At 41.1% G+C, this 20742-nt stretch overlaps 1 protein-coding gene across 2 annotated transcripts; it reads right to left on the bottom strand.

The window, feature by feature from the left end:
• Positions 1-285: 285 nt before the first annotated feature.
• Positions 286-19274, bottom strand: ZNF800 (zinc finger protein 800). 2 transcript variants are annotated; one of them, XM_066633784.1, is made up of 5 exons: positions 19143-19274; positions 13345-13456; positions 12222-12317; positions 6614-6757; positions 286-5146 (listed from the first exon to the last, which is right to left on the bottom strand). In XM_066633784.1, the coding sequence occupies exons 2-5, from the start codon at positions 13403-13405 to the stop codon at positions 3201-3203; spliced, it is 2247 nt and encodes a 748-aa protein (XP_066489881.1). In that variant the 5' UTR covers positions 13406-13456; positions 19143-19274; the 3' UTR covers positions 286-3200. The 2 variants fall into 2 exon arrangements, with proteins under 2 accessions (XP_066489881.1, XP_066489882.1); XM_066633785.1 differs by having other exon boundaries at positions 13345-13453.
• Between the last annotated feature and the right edge of the window lie 1468 nt (positions 19275-20742).

Here is a 20742-nt window from a genome sequence, read left to right as displayed (position 1 = left end):
ACCTTGTCCACAGTGTACTTAAGAACAGTTTGATTTCACTACCCACTCTCTCTATGTAACATATCTGACAGTTTAAAGGTTTTCCCCAGTAATATACAGATATCAATACCAACCCGTAATGGAAATTTGAATCATACTGATGGTTCTTACCACTCAATACTTTCACATTTATAAGTTTATACAAAACTAATATAATTAAGGAAAACCATTAAACCATAGGTTTCAGTACATTTACCTGAAATAACTTCCAGTCTGCTTTATTTCCAAATAAAGTACATTTATCCAAGAAACATGTACATTCAACACAGAACATTACCAGCAACAGTTAAAGTTCCCCATTCACAGCTTTTTTTAAGTGCAAAGCACTAGAAGGCCAAACACTTACCAATCCATAGAAGAATATTTTTTTTTATTTATGATCAACATTTTTAGATATATTTTATACAAAAAGTATATGGACACAAGGCATTTCCATAAGCAAGGAACCCAACCAATATTTTAAAAACGGCATTTCTTCAGAAGTACAGTACCTTTTAAATTGTGGCAATTTGACACAAATCACTAAACATTTTCTAAAAATTAAAAAATGCACTGAAACCTGCCAAAAATATCACAATGGTAGGTATACTACTCTTTTGCTATAGAATCGATTATAAAATAGACAATAAGCAAGCCTCTTACAAACTTTACAGTGAAAGTCAAGTGCTACCTACAGTGGTCATTCAACATCTTAAGGGCAAAAAAAAAAATGTTGCACTATCTTCGTTTTAAACAATATTTGAACTACAAACAAATGGCTGTGTATGAATTGCCTATAAAATCAAATACTATCTTCACATGAAAATTAGTGTACTGTCTTTTCAGAAGCATCACTAAAAAATTTTTAAAACTGCAGCTATTAAAGTGCTTGTGTAAAAAAAATAAAAACAATCGAAATAGGGAATGTGGGTAGCTTGTAAACTTCTGTATGAAAGACTGTCCAATATGCTAAACATGCAAAAATTACTATGGATCTTTGCAGCGTTTAGTACAGTCAACCTTAATACTCCCAAAAATTAGTCAACCATGAACTGAAATTAGAGCAAATGCTAAATTCATTACAATTCATTCAATTATACTAACAAACTTTTTGCTCATATACATTCATTTATAAAAAAATATGTTTAAGAATACATCACATAGCAAGTGTTTGCTTAGTAGTATATCACACAACAGATACAAAATCTGTTCAGGCAAATCAACATTAAATAGGGACCACATCTATGGAACACATGCTCCAGTTGATAATTTCAGTTTAAAAAAAAAAAAACTTTTAAAAGGGTCTTCCAAAACATTTGTAAAGCTTCCTTTTAAAATGTCCATTTCCTATTATCAGCAGTAACTGCATGTACTAGAATAGCTGGTTTTTAGTTGAAAGGGTCATTGTTTAATGCAGTTTAAATTTCTGCTGACAACGTCCTAATTCAGAAATCACAGGAAACAGTAGTTTATTGTGATAAATCACAAACCTCAAATTAATGTGCTCACCTTAACTGCCTTTGTGCATGAGGTGAAGGAGTGTGTTTTTAAAAAAAAACTTGTGATGATGGCTTAGAACAAGCTGAAGATCTGCTGTTATGTCATAACCTGGTTTTTTTCTAACCACAATATGGAAGACAAGCTATTTTATATCTCAACTTGCTTTTTATATCCCAACTAGGGTTAGAAGGATTTGTCAGGTTCAGACAACGCAACAAATCCCAGTTTGTTCTGAACTACCAACAGAAACAGAACTCCCCCCCCCACGCCACCTGAAAAGCCCAATATATGCAGAGACTGAAGGGAGTGTGGAAACCTGAGCCTCACAATTGTCACACTAAACCATAATTAAACAGTGGTTTTGCATGACATGTGGACTAAGCCATTGTTGGACAAGGCATTAAAATTACAAACAGTCAACACATTTAGTAAGAAAATAGCTTATAAAAATATTATTTTCTCATAGTACTGTCCAAGACAGTAGTGGTTCTAATTCCAAATTTTACCACACATCATTTGGTGCTGAAAAATACATATACCAAAATAATCTTTAGTCGGCTAAAAAGATGCATTAGTGGCAGTGTTGAAAGTTTACCACACAAAAGCCCAAAAGGACTTTCTGCCACTTAAGCCAATTGTGGTTTTGGTAATTACCCATCTATTTATTATATAGCCTTCAAAGAAAAAAAAAACAAACAAGACTGAGGGTGGCTTCCAAACCTCTGTAAGTTTACTTACATATAATATTTTCACATTAAAACCAGAATTCAAAAGAGGTTTAACTCTGGGAAGCTATCCTCAGGTAACTGGAACTTTGGAACGGAAGTATCAGCAGAAATGTAATAAACATTTGCTAAGAGATTATATAACAGATACTTAAAGGAGTAATTTAAAAGAAAACTCTCTCCTTGTCTGCTGGTTGCCCAAAAATATTTCAGGTAAAAAATATAACAAGTTAATTTAAGACTGATTCTCTACATTTCTTAAAAAGTATATTTATTTCCATTGCATAAAATGGAAGTTACACAGTTTTTCCCTCCCCTTTTAAACAGGCTCTGTAAAAACAATGACCGTGGTTAAAATTCCAAATACAAAAACCATGCTCAGTTAAAGCAGGATTTATGGGACTAGTATCTTGTGTGAACAAGAGGAAAGGCAATTTAAATGCAAAAGTTCTGCAGTGAATTACCACTGTAAACTCTAAAATATGGAGTTAGGTGCCATCATTTTATAATAGTCTAGTATCTTAGCATTTCTGGGTAACGCTGCATCAAATATTTTGCTAAATCAGAATTAGGCAACAATGCCCACAGATCATATCCAGCCTATCGTGGCTTTCCTCCAATCTGGCCAGAACCAAGGAAGTGCAAAGTTAATTTTTCAAAACATTTAGAATGATGGCGCCTACTGCTAAATGTTATGTAAATATAACTCAATACAGAATATTAAACTTAGAAGAACCATCCCTACCAACCAAACTATTCTAGGCTACAGTGTCCTGAATTAATACAAACAAATCCAGAATCAACTCTTTGTTTTACGCTATTAAAAATTTGGCTGAAAAGAGTAAATACAACATTCTTGTATCTGGTAAACCTTCCAATCTACAACGAAAAGTGTGTCTGAGATAGGGGTAGTAATGGCAAATTCTGACAAACAGTGAAGAAGGCACTAGCTGTTCCTCACCAGACAAGAGCTTTAGATCTTGTACTTCTGGCTTTGGTTTTATTGTTTTCTTCAGGTGAATGTGACACATTTGCTTTATGAGTTTTCTTATGATGTTCTAGAAGAGTCTTTTTGGCAAATGCTTTCCCACATTTATTGCATCTGTGCAGAGAAAAATTTTTTGTGACTTTTACTTCAATCCCAACATCAATTCCTTCATACTTCTTGCTCGGGGAGTTAGAGGTGACATCCTGTTTTGAACTGTTCTGTTTTCCTTCATCCCTCTGAGGGCCTCTTTTTGTCACCTTCTTCAGGACACAGTCAATTGGCTTTTTTATTGCTCGCATTTCTAAACTTGCAGTTATTTTACAAAGGTAGCGTGAAGACTTTTTGTGAACTACAGTTATGTGTCTTAGGACATCACGCTTTCGGCGCGTTTCGTAACTGCAGAGAGGACACTTGTAGAATTTAACGTATATGTTGTTTCCATCTGTGTGCAACTCAATGTGTTTTGTTAAGTTCTGCTTAGAGGTAAACTGGCGTTTACAGAGTTTGCAGTAAAGCTTCCTGAAATCAAAGCCAGCTGAAAGTCTGGGCTTCCTGGGTTTTTTGGGGCCACCAGCTATAGACTGATTGCTGGACTTGGAGTTCTCAGAGGACTTCTTAACTTTATTTTTCTGAGTGGATGGAGCGTTCTTCCTTACTGTGGATGACACACTTTTTCTTTCAGTGGACGGAGCACTCTTTCTTTCAGAAGATGACATGCTTTTTTTTTCAGTTGACGGTAAAGTCTTTCTTTCAGTGGCTATTGTGTTCTTTCTTTCCACGGATACCGCATTCTTCTTTTCCACAGATACCTTGTTCTTCCTTTCCACAGATACCTTGTTCTTCCTTTCCACAGATACCTTGTTCTTCCTTTCCACAGATACCTTGTTCTTTTTCTCAACAGACGATGCATTCTTCTTTTCATTTGAATTATTTGTGCCCTTCATTTCATTCGGCAGCAGAGCGACAATGGGAGGTGGCGATTCTGCAGATTCCGCTGGTTCCGTTTTAACTTTCACTTCCCTGTTTACTGCATTATTGGGCTTTTTCTCTCTTTTAATATTTTTTGTAGGAAGAGTTATCTTGTGAACAATCTGCATATGCCTCTTAAGTATCACCTGGGAGCTATATTTCCTCTTGCACAGGAGACATTTACATGTAGTTAAGTTGTACTCAGGCTTTGATGATTTTTGTTTTCGGGGTTTAAGTGGTTTTGTAGCAGAAGATGAATCCAAGGATAATGGTTGCCCAGGTTTTGTAGCTATTTCAGGAGTAATGGAATCCCTTCTCAGACCCCTATGAACTTCATCAAAATGCCTCCTGACATTGGCTTTTGTAGCAAATGATTTAAAGCATACAGGACAACTTCTACCCAGTGCTACAAGAACATTCTTATTGCGCCCCCTTCTAGATAACTGATTTGGCTTTTTCTTAATTTCAAAAAATTTCTTTAGTTCTTCCATCTTTTTTTTGTGCACTTTTCTAATGTGCCGACGAACACTGCGCCTGCAATGAAATTCTTTTTTACAGAGACAACAAATTAACTGATGACCTGAATCAGAATTATCAACACGCTCTGGCTCAGGCTTTGAGGATGGAGTTGGTTCTTCTGGACTCATGACTACTTTAGCAGCAGCAGCAGGAATCTCTACAGTTTCTGCATCTGAAGAAGCTGAAAATGCTTTAGGTGGTTCTGTGCTGGGTTCTGGCATTTCTAAAGGAGCTTGTTCAGGAGTGACATTTATCTCAATGCTCTCAACGGCACTATCGGCCTTTGAAACATATTGAAACACAGCATTCTGGTTAGTTTCTATAGGTTCCAGCCGGATGACATAATCTTGTTTGTCCACTCTTGGATACACGGCTTCCAAGAGACCACTTATGGCTTGACTGTGCTTATCATTTACATCCGGAGAGTCTGTAAATATAAACAAATGTTTCTAATTACATAATTTGACAATTGTCATTACCCATGAAAAACTTGCTTAAAAAACCCTGATTCTCAAGATTCTGTATACATATGTGTGGCCTTAGCTATACAATTTAAGTCAATATTTATTTGGTTGATTTCCATCTCACCTCTTACCCCAGGAGAGTCAAAGAGAGGTAATGCAAAATAATAAAATCTAATTGCATTAAGGTTGCTTTATTCCTCCCAATACATGCCATTACTTTAGGACAGCATATCCTTCTCACCAGAAACCCCATTCTCATTAGATAGCTATTCGTGTCACCTTGCATACTGTATTTCTGACCGTCAACAGCTAGGCAGGCAGTTGCCTACTTGTGAAACTCCTTATTCCCTTCCCTCCCAAGAGAGCAGGTCTTTGCTGCTGCCTAAGTAAAAGCAAAAGGAGCCATCAATTGTTAATTTTAGGAGAGGAAGTGACATACAGCAAAAACTCTTCCACATTCTTCTTTGGAGCAGAGTTCATCAACAAAACAACCAGCTGGCTACAACTGGGAAGAAGAATGGAAGACATATTTAATGCCTCTGCTAGGCCAATTAGAGTCACCTCTTGTCTTAGGCACAGTTGACTTGCTCAAATTTAACTTCACGCCATCAGCAAGCAAAAAAACAAAAAGAAAGAAAAATAGCAGGTTCGATAGAGAAGGTGATTCTGGCCACCAGAATCCACTTACTAAAACACATGTCTGAGAACAACTGTGAGATCACAAAATAGAAGTACTGTGCCCTTAGGGTTCCACCTGTTTCTTGTAGTTTTAAAAATATATACTGTATATTTTTTGCAAGCAAGGGATTTTCAAGGTTATTTTGAGTCTTGCATGATTTAGCTGGATGCACCAATGTATTTGTCTACAATGTATCCATCATGTAAGACAAAGGGAGACTGTACAGCAAGTGATTGTCACTATTTTTTAAAAGATGGAACAGCATGAGGTCTAAGTATGCATAATTTTATTTGCCTATCTTCACACTATTATACCTTTGCCTCTGTCCCAATTTCCTTCCCTTTTCTGCCATCTCCCCTACTTCCTAAATTCAGCTTGTAAGCTCTTCAGGATAAGACATTTTCCTGTTACTCTACAAAAGCATCATGTACATTAGTATTTGGCTTCTAATAAGAAAAATGAATGCATATCAAGCCACACTGTTACCTACCAATGTTGCAATTTAAAGAGAAAATATTTTATATACGGTTGGTTGCAAATAACCATAGAAACCAGTTATATGGAAAAAACAATTTAGAAAAGAGCACAGCATAATTTACATTACAAGTACAGTACACATAGAGATAAAACCATTTCTTAGAGGAAATGAGGTCACTCTGACTAACACAAACATATCCAATTGTTTACACAGACTTTCCTTGAAAAAATGTCTTTCAATTTCGAACTAAAGGACTGACAGGACAAAACTTACTGTCATCCATCCGGAGACTTGGAGGACAATAGAACTTCTTATGGGTTATTAAATTTGGTAGTCCTCTGAAGAGACTGCGGCACAATTTACATTCAAAAATGGTGTCCACATCTTTTAACAAAATATGTTTAAGTTGTTTAGTTCCTGAAAGAAACAAACAAAAAGTTAGTTGAGTTAGTACATTTAAGACACAACTAAACAGATACTTTCATGTCATATTGAGGTCAATGGAACTGACATCAATGGGATAAGTAATTAACTTTAGCTGGACTGAGCCCTTGCTATTTTTATTCTCTTAAGCTTGTAGAAATGCCTATTTTAAAATGAAATTGTTTCACTTGAAGCTAAGGTTGTTCAGATAAGGCTTTGCAGTCCCCACAGTTTACATTTATTCAATGATGATCCATTTACTCTGGTGTCCTATGATTGCCTTTTTCAGACAGAACAATATGCACTATGCGTAGAGGTGGGAGAAAAAAGGTTTTTTATTTGTTTTGGGGGTTTTTTTTTGCAGATTTCTGTGTTTTCCAAAGTTAGAAAGCTCTGAAAGCAAGCTACCTTTCCCAGTCTACGCAGTAAAAGGATGAAGCAGGCAAGTGAATGCCAGTTCTTAGGCTCTAGCCCTCTTTTGCCCTCTGCTATTATAGAATTTTCTCTCTTTTATCAGGAAAGGGACCATTAATTCCAATGAAAAAAAAAGTATTGAATTTGGAGATACTATTGCAGTGTGGGGCAAAACACTGAATTACTATTCTTACAAATAATATGGATCTGAGTACCAATATGCAGTCCAAGAGCATAAGAGTTGACAACACAACTATGGTTATGGTAAACTGAGAGGAAAATAATCACAACAGATGCAATAATCTGACCTTGAGCGTATCTAAAAGCAGGAGTTTGGAGCTGGTTGACTCTTTGTCCCACCTATACTACAATTTATGATCTTTGCACACCACTACCAATGAAATTGTGCCCTTGCTTCATGCTAAAGTGTTCCCTAAGTTAAGGGCCTGCTTGGGGCAAACAGGGCACAGTCAGGTTCAGTGGTTCTCAAACTGTTTAATAATAATAATAACAATAATAACAATAATAACAATAATAATAATAATAATGCAGGTATTTATATACCGCCTTTCTTGGTTGTCAGATTTCTCCTCAGACTTTAATTCAAGGTGGCTTACATAGGCAGGCTGTTCTAAATCCTCATAGGGATTTTTACAATTGAAGAAAGGTTCTATCTTTCAAGAACCGCACAACATTTCAGATGGATCTTTTGTGGTCTGTTATCACTTTCTGGCCTGCAGATTCCTCCCACACAGGCTGACAAGCAGCTCCTTCCTCTCTCCAAGAGCAGGCGGAATAATTCGGCTAGGCTTGTCAGCTGTTTCAAGGTCTCGCCAATCATGGTGCTGGTGGCCTCGAACTGGCGACCTTCAGATGTTATCTTCAGGCAAACGGAGGCTCAACGCTCTAGACCAGACCTCCCTGTTTAGCACTGGGACTCACTTTTTAGAACAACAATCTGTCCAGGACCCACCTGAAGTGACATTGTGGTCATAAGTGATATCAAACAAATTAAACTAAATTAAAGGGTTATAAATAATAAAATGAAAGTAAAACAAGGGGAGATGAGATGGGGAAGCCATCCCTGTTCCACCAAGTGAATTCTCTCTGTAGCCTGCCTGCAATAACCTTAAACCCAATATCAGTAAGATTTTGAGCCCCTGCCCAGTTCATTTAAGTTCTTATATTTACACCAGTTCAATGTAATTTGGGACAAAATCAATTTGAAACCCAACATGTTTTTTGTTTGGTCTAGATCAGCCTTTTTCAACCACTGTGCCATGGCACACTGGTGTGCCACGAATCGTCCCCAAGTGGGCCATGGGAATTTGATAGAGAGTCATTTATTAATAGGGCCATTGGAGGATATGAGCCCCCCACCAACAGCATGGTGTGCCTTGACAATTTTAGTACCTTCTCAGTGTGCCGTGAGACGAAAACGGTTGAAAATCACTGGTCTAGATTGAGATTGTAACCCTCTTTCTAAATAACACTAAAATTCCAAAACAATGAGTAGAGGAAATGAGGCTCACGGGTGGGGGGGGGCAGGAGGGAGAAAGTCTGGAAAAGACGACAACCCTACAAAAAAGCTAAAAAAAAATTTAAAAAAATTGACCTTATCAGTTCAAGCCTGTTTTAATTCTTTTTAGGATCTGTCCGTGATCTGGACAAGAGGTGTGGCCTAATGGTTGAGCTATCACCTTGACTGAAAAGCTAAGCAAGATTAGTTGCTTGGTGGGAGACACAGAGCCGCAGGCATCTCTGCAGAGGAGTAGAGTGTAAAGAAGTTGAAATTAAATTCAGAGAAGAGAGAGGTGCTATTAGGGCAGGGGTGCTCAATACGTCAATCACGATCGACTGGTCAATTGCAAGGCAAAATTAGTCGATCGCAGGCTTCTCTCCCGTCCACGCATCCCTGGGAGTGAGCCCCGTCCTGGGAGTGACGATCCCCTGGGAGTGAGCTCCTGTCCACGCATCCCTGGGAGTGAGCCCCGTTGACTCTACTGGGGCTGACTCGTGAGTAGACCTGGAGAGGAGCCGCTGGCAGGCTTCTCTCCTGTCCATGCATCCCTGGGAGTGAGCCCCATTGACTCTACTGGGGCTGACTTACCTTTTCCCTGTTTTTGCACTGATATGTATGGAGATCCCCCCCCAACTTCCATCTGTTGGTTCTGTGTGCAAGGGGTTTTGCACTGGTCTTGCAGTGATGTCTATATAGAGATCTTCCCTCCCCCACACCTTTCCCCTGTTTTTGCACTGGTCTGTATAGAGATCTGCACCCCCCCACTTGTATTGGAAGATCTGGTGAGGAGGCAGATGTGGTGTCAGCAGTGGCCCCTTTAAGGGTAAGGCCTGGGCATCCAGCAGAGTGTGCTGCACAGCTGCAGCCACTTGAAGGCAATAGGGCCCTCAGGGATATAACTGCACCTGAGGCAGGAAGGGCTCCACTTATTTATGTGAGTCAGCCTTTTCCTGCATGAAGATCATTAAGTCCAAGTACCTTTCCACCATGACTGATGAACATTTGGAAGTGTGCTTGAGGCTGGATGTCAGCAGCTACTGTCCGGACTATGCATCCTTGTCTGATTCACTTCAGCGCAAGTCATCAAAGTAAACTCAAGTAATTAAAAAAAATGCTTATAGTTAATTATGTTGTGTTGTGCAATATTGGCTCATGCGGTTATGCAAGGTACACCAACATACATTGTACACATAAATGTTATATGTTATGATGGCGCAAACATTATAAAAAAACTCTGGTAGATCTCCAGGCCTTGCTAGGTTTCAAAGTAGCTCTCGAGCCAAAAATGTGTGAGCACCCCTGTATTAGGGGATACATGACCCTACTTAGATTGTTACTGCTTTGGATGGTATTGCACTGTGTAACATGGGTTGTGCTTTTTTGTGAGGAAATGATAATGAATAACTGAATTTAATAACTGAATTTGACCAATCCAAAATCTACATTGCTGAATTAAATAACTAAATTTATTTTTATTGAGTTATTTTAATATGCTGTGAGCTGCCTTGTAGAGGATAAAGGCAGGAAACAAATATTTTAAATAAATGTTTATTTTTCAGTGGTACAGTCAGACCCTGGAATTTTTCCAGCCTTCATGATCATTTTTTTTTTAACCCTAAGAGGTCATGGAAACCTAACAATATAATTTTGTCCATTACTGAAGACTCTCCTCTCCTATGTCATTCTTCCATAGTCATATCCCCTTTCTACCTTGTAGTGCACTCTTCAAACATCAGCTGCCAAGAAGCCAGATCCTGGCTACCTTGATCCATGAGACATAATCCATGAACTGGGAAACAATCTCATAAACTACAGCATTGGAGATCAGAGGATGTGCTACCAAAACTTAAATATAAGGTATGCTTTAATGCTAACTGAAAACCTACTAGAACATTTCTTTTGACAATAATCCATTCTTCGAAAATATTACAACTGAAATCCGACATGAATGTCCCATTTTCTCTCAGAAGCCCTTATTCAGCTAGACAGAGAAAAGAGTAAACTCTTGGATTTTACTAGTGAAGGTATTCAGGTAATGTCTTTATGCCAAGGCAAGTTTATTTTAAGGAGATTGTTCCCACCACTATATTTCAAGCATTAGACAGACGTATGCGATTCGCCTATACTGTCCTCACTGAATCTGGATACGACTTCACTTTACTGTACATCTACACAGACAGAAAATTTAAAAAGTGGTATGGAGATATGCAAAGATACCTATGAATCCAAAAGCTTATAATGTATCTGAAAATCTAATAAAATTCCTTTGGAATGTTTTGAATTTATATGAATGTTTCTATCACAGAAAGTTTACAAAACAACTGCACTTACTGAAGATCTTCCTATTCAGGATAAATTGTTTTTATTAAACTGGCTTGCTGCCAGGCTTTGTAGAAGTCACATTACAATCAAGAAATGATATAAGGAAGAGGATTCCTTATCTCCTTTCCTTACATTCTATAAAATCATTCGTTTTTGCTAAGGTTCAGTTCAGATATCATCCCCAGCAACAGATTGTGAAGATCTGTTCAATGTTGAAATGAGAAAACATGACCAGCAAACAGAATTAGAATTAGGGTTTGAAAACGACAACGTGATGTCTGAACAAACAAAGCATAGCTATGGCTGCTGCTCCTTCAGGCTCCAAGTGATACAAGTCCTAAGCATATAGAAAAATGAAAGCCATGTGTTTCCCAATTGTTTAGAAGCTCAAACCATGCACAGCACAAAATATGATTTGGTAGGATGTCTGAAATGGGTCAAAAAGTACTTCCTTGCAGCATTACCACATCGCAGATATAGTCCTACAACACAGCTGATAGTGACTGGAGAGACTGGATGAAATGTTATAAAAGTAAAGCAACATATGCTCACTCTAGTTACCCTTCAGGTCATTTTAAATGCATTCATCTACATTCCAGTTTCTAAAATACATTGGCGTATTTGATCATAATCATAACTTGGGAAAAAGTAAATTATCACCCCAACATTACCCTTTCCAGAACGCAACAAGACAGCAGGCAGCATTCCCATAAACCAGAATTTATGTCCATGAAGCTAGCATTTCTGCTTTGTGATATCAGCAAATGTTCTGACTACAGCACAAAGGAAAGTACTTTTTCTTGCAATGTATTATAAACCTATAGAACTCTCTAAAAGTATGGCAACGGCCACAATATTTTGTCATATTTTTAAGGAGTTCGATAGGTTTACAATTACAGATTACAAACTGAGTAACCAGAGTAACAGGATGAATTTCATCAACAGCTAGCTGCTGTGATATTAACATATCCAGGGACAATATGCCTTGTAAGTACCCGTATTAGGAATTACTCTGGTATCTGACCAGCTATTACTGTTAAGAAAATGGTGGACTAGATGCATCTTGGTCAGATACAAAGAAGCTATTTCTATGCCCTTAATACAAAACAAACTGACAATATGTTATTCTAAGAAAATGATACCATGAAACCAGACTAAACAGTAACGATAAAGAAAAGCATCAAAAAGGAAACTTCATACCTGACCGAAAACATTCAATAATTTGTTGAATTCCAGATTTTGATGTGTAAAGAGGTTGCTGCAACAAAGGAGGGTCCCCAGGCTCCAGTGCACACACTGCAAACAATTTGCAATCATACATAAATCAAACTATATCCAAAGGACATATCCACGTGTTCATACAGAAAAGTGAATTACACCAATGCCATACAGACACTTATTTGGAAATAAGTTATATTAAAATACTACAACATACTGCTGCACATATGGCCAAGAAGCCATCGATTACAAATCAAACAAGCGAACATTATCCTAAGAACCCAGAATACCACACACGCGCTCTCTAATACAGTGGTTCTCAAACTGTGGGTCTGGGACCCATCGGTGGGTCATGACCCAATTTTTGGTGATCCATGAAACTGAGAGGACAGATTAGGCTATGTGCATCAAGGGTTAAACAAGTTGCTGCGTGAAAAGGGACACTGGTGCCCAATCACTATTACAGGCACTTCCCTTGGCATTTATAAATGGGGCAACAGCATCTAAAGAGTTTGAGAACCACTGCTCCAATAATATACCTCAGACACTTTACACATAGGACATATTTGTTTCATACAGCTTAAATGGGTTGAATTGTGGCTTCCAAAAATTCAAGCTCTATTCATTTGGCAATTCTCATTTCCCTATTCCACCGTGAACAATTCAGTGCCTAGGAAGACCACACAGTCTTAGGACCCAATCCTATCCAATCTTCCAGTGCTAGTGCAGCTGTGCCAATGGGACATGCGCTGCATTCTGTGGTGGGGAGGCAGTCAGAGGCCTCCTCAAGGTATGGGAACATTTGTTCCCTTACCTCAGGTCTGCACCGCAGTTGCATCAGTGCTGGAAAATTGGATAGGACTGGGTCCTTAGAAGGTTGTCATATACCCCCTGAGAATGAAAAAAAACTGTTTTTCCTGAAGTAATTTTCCTATGACAGTTCTGTAATATCTACCCAACCATTTAGAACATGGAAGATAAAACTTGACATTTGAAGATGTCCTCATTCCATTTCTACTGCATAATCCCGGTTCTTAGATTCTAAAAGCTTCTTAGTGTAATAAATTTTTAATAAAAAGGATCTACATTAATGTAGCAGTATTACCTGGTTCACAGCATCCATGGTGATGATGGTCAGTCTGACAACACTTGTCCCTTAAAGGCATTTTTTTACATCAACGGCCTACTTTCCTTCTACATTCAGCAGCTTATATCTGCTAAAATAAGCACATTCTCAATCATTTTTCAGAGTATACAAGGTTCTGTAGCAATATATATACTAATAGATAAATATCAATCACTGATGCAAGAATCAATAGAATAATTTCATATGTGCATGAAAAAAGTCTTCATTCAGAAGTTATTTTGGTATGAATGAATTTTAGAAATGGCTGTTACAATTTACTTTGCAATGTGAGCTGATAGAAAAAAGGGCTTTTATTCATTGAAAGAAATGAATGGCAGATGATGAACATCAAAACTTTTCCCTGAAATGACCTGTTGGGAAGACTGTGAAAAGCTGAATGTGCTTTCAGCACATCAGCACTCATTCAACACCCTAAAGTTTCAATCAAAACAGAAAACAAGACTAGGGATAACAGTCAGATACAGGTGGTGCCTTTGCATCCACGGGAGGATCCATTCCTGAACCTCCTGTGGATACAGAAAAACATAGATCAAATGCATCATTTTTGGCCCACCTGTGCTCAGAACGCAATTGGAGCCTTTCTCCAGTTGCGTCTGGAGTCCTTCTGAGCCTCGGTGAGACTGCGCATGGTGGCTCTGAAAATCTCCCAGACGCAGATGGAACAAGGTTCCGGTCACATCTGGGTGGTCTGCGGGGGTGGGGAGGTGATCCGGGGGTTTCAGCATCCATGGTAAGGCAAATCAATGTATGACAAACTGCAGATAAAGAGGCCCCACCTGTATAGAACTTCTGCTGTCAACAACTACATTAATTTCTATGCCTATAGTCTCCTTTGCAGCCCACATATTGGAACCTACATACTATACAGAGCAAAACAAGGGGCAAATTCCTTCATTTTACTCTCTCAAGAATTGGAAGCACTGCTAAATATCATGAACCAAAATGCTTACACTGTATGTCAGGTAAAATACATGACACTTGCTGTACCATAACCCCTTTGAATCACAAGCACTCTTTTCAAAGTAACACATTCTTAGTGTATTATAACTTATTGCCATCCAAGCGCATTCAGTGCAGTTCCTTTTCAGGGGAGTGCCCAAACCACCTTGCATAGGAACTGGCTCTAAACCTCTGACCAGCACTACAACCCAGGGTGGATAAAACAGATTTTTAGAAACTTGTACAGTATTTTAAATCTGATTTTTAAAAGCCAATTACACTAAATAACATTTTTTAAAAAAAAATAAGAAGCCTAAATTGAATACAAACACATTACAATTTGTACTTGTATCTTAAAACTGAGCTATGGTCATTTATCAAGCAGATGTAGTTGAAAGCTTGCTTTTCTTAAACAGAAAAAATCCATGGGGGGAAAAAGCTACCCAACTTCTAATTTTAAATGTTTAAGACAGGAATGTCAAACTAGTTTCACGTAGTAAGCTAAATAGCATTCATGGTGCCTGCTGAGGACCAGAGTGACATTAAGCAGATGATGGCCAGAATTAAGCACTTTGCTCTCACATAGAAACTCATTAGCCACAAATGAGTGAAGAGAACTTGTGCAAATCATTTTTATATTTTAAAGAAAAGAGAGCCTAATTATCATGCTGGAAGAGCCCAATTACAACAGCAGCCAAATAAACTGCTTCCAGGGGCTGCACTTGGCCCATGGGCCTTATGCTTGACACCCCTGGTTTAAGATGATACAATGTTGTGTATTGTTTTTAGGTTCCTATTAGACCAAAGACTAGCAAGCCACTACATTATCTAGGAATCAGAAGACAATATTCTAGATATAAGAATCACACACAGAAGCAACACAGATGACCTGATAGTCAAAGGTGCCTGTTTCTGGTGAGTAAGATAGGATTACAGCCAAAGTCTTATTTTGTCTTACAAATTCACCCAATAGGCTTACTTCTGGGTAAAATATTTAAAAACAACTCTACTTACAGTGCAATTCTATTCACACTTACTCATAAGTAAGCACTACAACTTATTCCCAAGGAAATATGTATAGGATTGCAGAGCGCAAAGCTTTTCTACAACTCCTGACCTTGACAAATACGCTCTAGTCTCAATTTTGAGTATTTCTAACTACATCAGTCAAACAACACACAGAAATACCAGTTTGCCCAGTAACTACAAGCTCTGCTTATGGAAAACTCTGGAGACTTAAAAGCCTGTTTAACGTACAAGCATTCAGCAATTTTTCTCATTTTCCAACTAACTTCCACATAAATATGGATATAGAAGTAGTAAATATGGAAGTAAGGAATTAAGTAGACATAGTCTTCAAGCAACTAACCTTGCTTAGTATCTTTGTACAAGATATGATACCCTTATATCCTCTACTACTTCTACCATATTTTCTGAATGAATTCTCTCCTAACACATGCAGACTCTTAGCCACAGAATTTAAATTTTTAATTCCAAATGGAATATGTGCATACAATGATCAGATGCCAGAGACTTTTCCAGCACCACCTCATACATCATATAAATATCACCTACAGAATTTTGTGTAGGCAGAACTGCAGGGTCTTTCTACGTGCAAATACCTGTCTTGTTACTCCTCAAAAACATCTTCACTACCCTCCAAAACCCATTTCTCTTAAGTAAAGCCTCTGTCCTCTGCCTCTAAGTAAGTCCTGCCTTTTCAATTATGTTACTAGCTTCCTCCACAACTACATACAATTCTAAAGTTTACACCAGTGAACTCCAGGACAGTCATCAATTTCTACTGCCAGGACACAGCTATGAAACAAACGATGACAAACAAGTACAACCTGTACAGATCTTCTACAAATGAGCAGACAATGCCCCCTCCCCAGATTACATGAAATAGTTCTTCAAAGCAAAAAATGAAAAGCACTCTGCAAGCAGACCTAGCCAACTTTGGGACAAGCTGGGGATCCATCACACACAAGGAGGCACCAAATTTTGGCCCTTGAGATGTTTTACCTGCTTCTCCACCTGTCACCTATAGGCTAAAGAAAAGGAACAGAAGCAGTCACACCTAGAAGAGGCCTTGCAGTCAAAAGAGTACAGGAGGTGGAGGTACAGGCTCACCTTCCTTCCCTACTTTCTAGAAGTGACCATTGAGGGGAAAAAGCAGCAATAGACAAAAGTCACTCAAAGACGTACAGCAATCCCAGAGTTACTCTTAATTGTATGAACAAAGAGAACCACCAAGCAAGAACAGTGGCTCCACCTAACCCAGTATTAACTGACTGAGGGTGCAATCCTAACCCATTCTCCCACACTGACATAAGGGCAATGAAACTTCGAGGTAAGGGAACAAACATTCCCATACCTTGAGGAGGCCTCCATAACTGCCCCCCAACTGCAGGATGCAGCACATGGCCCACTGGCACAGCTATGTCAGTGCAGGAAAGTTGGTTAGGATTGCACCCTGACAGTGGATCTCCAGGATCTCCTTGCTGGGATCCTTCCCAGCCACATCTGAAGATGCCAGTAGCTGAACCTAGGACCCTGTGTGCACAAAGAACATGCACCTTGGCACCTGAAATCTGCCACAACTGGATATTCTACACCATTCTTCTTCAGTACGTGAGTCATGACCCCAATATGGCTGCAAATTCTCACGGGGGGGGGGGTCTGCAGCAACCTTTCAAGGCTTATGTAAGAAAGGGCTTGAATCCAACCCAATAATGCTTCTGTCTTCTCAAAACCAGGTTCTTGATACAATCACACACAGCCTCTTCACGCTGTCCTGCAGCTCCTAAGGACGACTCTGCTCAGGAGGAACTGCTCTGTGGCAGGACCTTGCACGATCATTGGGAAGACACAACAAGGTAGGGGGAAATGGGGTGGGAGGGGGTGGATCAGGTCCTGAGAAGGGATTGGGATCAGGCTCTGGGAAGGGAATGAGCACAGAGAATATGTACCTTGGCTCCTCACACCTGCCACAAGTGGACTTTCTACACCAGTGTTCTTCAACCTGTAGGTCAGGGGACGACGACTAGCAGCTCTTCTTAGCCTGTGCAAAAGCAGGCTTGGATTCAAACCATTAATGGCACTTCCCTCTCATACCCAGATTCCTGATACAATCCTGCACAGCCTCTCCTAGCTATCTTGCCCCACAGCTCCTAAGGCTGTCCCTGCTCAGGCTGTTACCTCTCAGGGTTGTTGTGAAGACACACCAAGTAGGAGGAAACATGGTAGGTGGGGGTGGGATCTGGACTTAGGAGAAGGATGGGATAAGCGATGAGTCCATTTGTCTCACTTTATTTATTGGGGTTGTGGCCCAAAAAACAAATATCACCTACAGCAGTGTTCTTCAACTTTAGGGTCAGGACCCCAATGGGGTTGCAAAGTCATGGGGTTGTGGCAACTTAAAGGAATGAAAAAGGTAGAAAACCACTGGACTCGAGTGCCACCAGGTAAAAGGGGAAGCATCTGTGGAGTACCCCTTCAAGCATAAGGAGATGGTGTGCCAATCCAGATACTTAGTAACTGTGCTAAAATAGCTTTCGCTACCACGAGGCTTCACGGTAATTTTCAGCTCTAGCTAATAAGAATATTTGGTCACAGTGAGGTCACTACTGGAGAGGAGAATGGGCAGCAATGGGGGGGTGGTAGGGTTCTGGAAGGTGGGGCGGGTCCCAGTCTGATATTTTATTTATATATTGGGACTGTGGCACAGAAAAGGTTGAAGACAGCCGACCTACAGATCTAAACCTGCAAAAGTCTTTCTATGTAAGCAAATACCTGTCTCATGACTCCACAAAGGAGTCTCTCTTCCACTACCCTCCACAAAACTGGTGTTGACAAACAAAGTGTTCTGCACCCAGGTTTTGCATGGGGCTTTCCAGGCATCCCTACACACTATGTAAAGAAATATTTTCTTTGTTGAGGTCCTTCCTGGCACTGTCTGAAGATGCCAGGAGGAGGAATATGGTACCCTCTGTGCCGCCAGTGGCAATAAATTTCACATGTTAACTAGGTAAAGAAACACTGTTACCCTGTTGGGATCCTTTCTGGCACATCCAGTGACAAGGAGTTCCACAGGTTAACTATACACACCAGGTAAAGAAATATTGTTTTCTTGTTGGGCTTCTTCCTAGCACATCCTGTGGCAAGGAGGTCCACAGTTTAAATACATGCTAAGAACTTTGCTTTCCCTTTGTTGGGATCCTTCTGGCACATCCTGTGGCAAGGCGTTCCACAGGTTAAGTATACACACTAGGTAAAGAAACATTGTTTCCTTGCCAGGCTCCTCCCTGGCATGTCCTGTAGCAAAGAGTTCCACAGGTTAACTACCCACCAGGTAAAGAAACACTGTTTCCTTGTCAGGATCCTTTGTGGCACATCATGTGGCAAGGAGTTCCGCAGGTTAGCTATACACACCAGGCAAAGAAACACTGTTTCTTTGCTGAGCTCCTTCCTGGCACGTCCTGTGGTAAGGAGTTCCACAGGTAAAGAAACAGTTTTCATGCCAGGCAAGGAGTTCCACAGGTTAACTATACATATCAGGTAAAGAAACACTGTTTCCTTGCTGGGCTCCTTCCCGGCACCTCCTGTGGCAGGGCGTTCCACAGGTTAACCACAGTGAGGAGCTCCGCCCTCCCTTGCGGGGGACCCTCCCGGCCCCACGTGCGGAGCGGAGCGCCGTCCCTCCCCGCCCAGCAAGCCCGGGGTAGTGCAGGCGCCCCCTCCCAGCCCGCCTGGCGCCACCTGCCACCCCCCCGCGGTGGCCCCGGCGCGAGGACGGGCGGGGCGGGGCCACTCACTGAGGCTCCCTCAGGCGGCGGGAGGACGGTGCGCTCCTTGAGGCGGCGGGCGGAGAGCCAGGCCCCCCTCCCCGAGGCGCCCCGACAGGGACTCGCTCGCTCGCGCGCCAAGCCACCGCCGCGCGACGACACGACCCCGGAGCCGGATGGCCGCGCGCAAGGGCAGGAAGTGACTGCGGCCGCCGCCGCCACCGCCGCTCTCAGGGCCCGGCGCGCCACCGCGCATGCGCGCACCCGGCTTCTCCCTCCCCGAAGCCCCGCCCGCCAGCCAGCCAGCCTGCCTAGCCGCGCACAGGTAGAGGCGCGAGCTCGGGGGGGCGGGGCCATCCCGCGCGCCGCTTCCCTTACTCCACGTGCGGCTCGGCCAATCACGGTGCAGCCCCGCGCGGACCCCCTCTTTTCGGCTGCGGCGGCGACGGCAAGAGCGGCGTCGTGCGCGTTGGTTTTGCGGTCCGCGTACCCGGGAGCGCTTGGAAAAGTTGTCCGCGCGGGCGCAAAAAGGATGGGACTGGAGATGCTGCATATCCGACCTTCGCTTGGAACGGGCTGCAGAGGATGCTTTCTGCCTCAACTCTGCCCACACTTTCCTGGGAGTAAGCCCCATTGACTGTAAGGGCACTTACTTCTGAGTAGACAGGCATAGGTTTGGACTCTCAGTGGAGCTTGCAGTCCCATGCGCACACCTTTAGAGCCCAAGCCTATGCCTGTCTACTCAGAAGTAAGTTCCATTAGAGTCAATGGGGCTTACTCCCAGGAAAGTGTGCAAGGGATTGTAGCTTTAACCCAGGAGTTAAGTACAGTGGAATTTTAAGTTGCACTTACTTTGGAATAAACTGGCCTTAGTAAACCTGGCTTACCCCAGTGACAGCCCAATCCTATGCTAGTCTACTCAGAAGTAAGTCCCATTAGAGTCAATGGGGCTTACTCCCAGGAAAGTGAGCCAGCCACCTGCTGCATCACTTCCAGTATCACCTGATGCAGTTTCCACCCAGTTTCATGACACTACTGGAGGGACGTTCCTATCACTCTCGCACAACAGCAGAACCAGAGGACATTCACTAAAATTGACTGGTAGGGGCAAAAGGACAGACAAAAGGAAGTATTTTTTAATCCAGTGCAGAATTAATCTGTGGAACTCCTTGCCACAGGATATGGTGACACTTGGCCTAGATGCTTTTAAAAAGAGGTCAGGCAGATTTATGCAAGGGATATAGGTCACTTGTCTTTTGTGTTTTCTGAGGCATCTGGTGGGCCACTGTGAGCCACAGGAAGCTGGACTAGAAGGGCCCTTGGTCTGATCCAGGAGGGCTCTTATTATGTTCTTATACTTGCCTCTTTTTGCTGCATCTTTCATCCTGGATCCTTTCTGCTGGTTACCCGCTGCTCTCATTTGCTTCCGCAATGAGACCTTGTCCAGCTCCAGGTGGCTCTCAGTTTGGCTGGCCCAAGATACTAACTTCATAACAATAGGAAATGCCAGCTGACCTATCTTAGGGAGACATAGACATTAGTGGCATATTATTATAGCCGTATTTACAATCACGATTACATTACTACCTAATCAGGGGGTGGAGGAGGGAGGCAGTTTAGGAAATTATGA

This window comes from Tiliqua scincoides, chromosome 7 (genome assembly GCF_035046505.1).
Source record: "Tiliqua scincoides isolate rTilSci1 chromosome 7, rTilSci1.hap2, whole genome shotgun sequence".
NCBI lineage: Eukaryota > Metazoa > Chordata > Lepidosauria > Squamata > Scincidae > Tiliqua > Tiliqua scincoides.
This window is presented reverse-complemented; position numbering and strand designations above follow the sequence as displayed.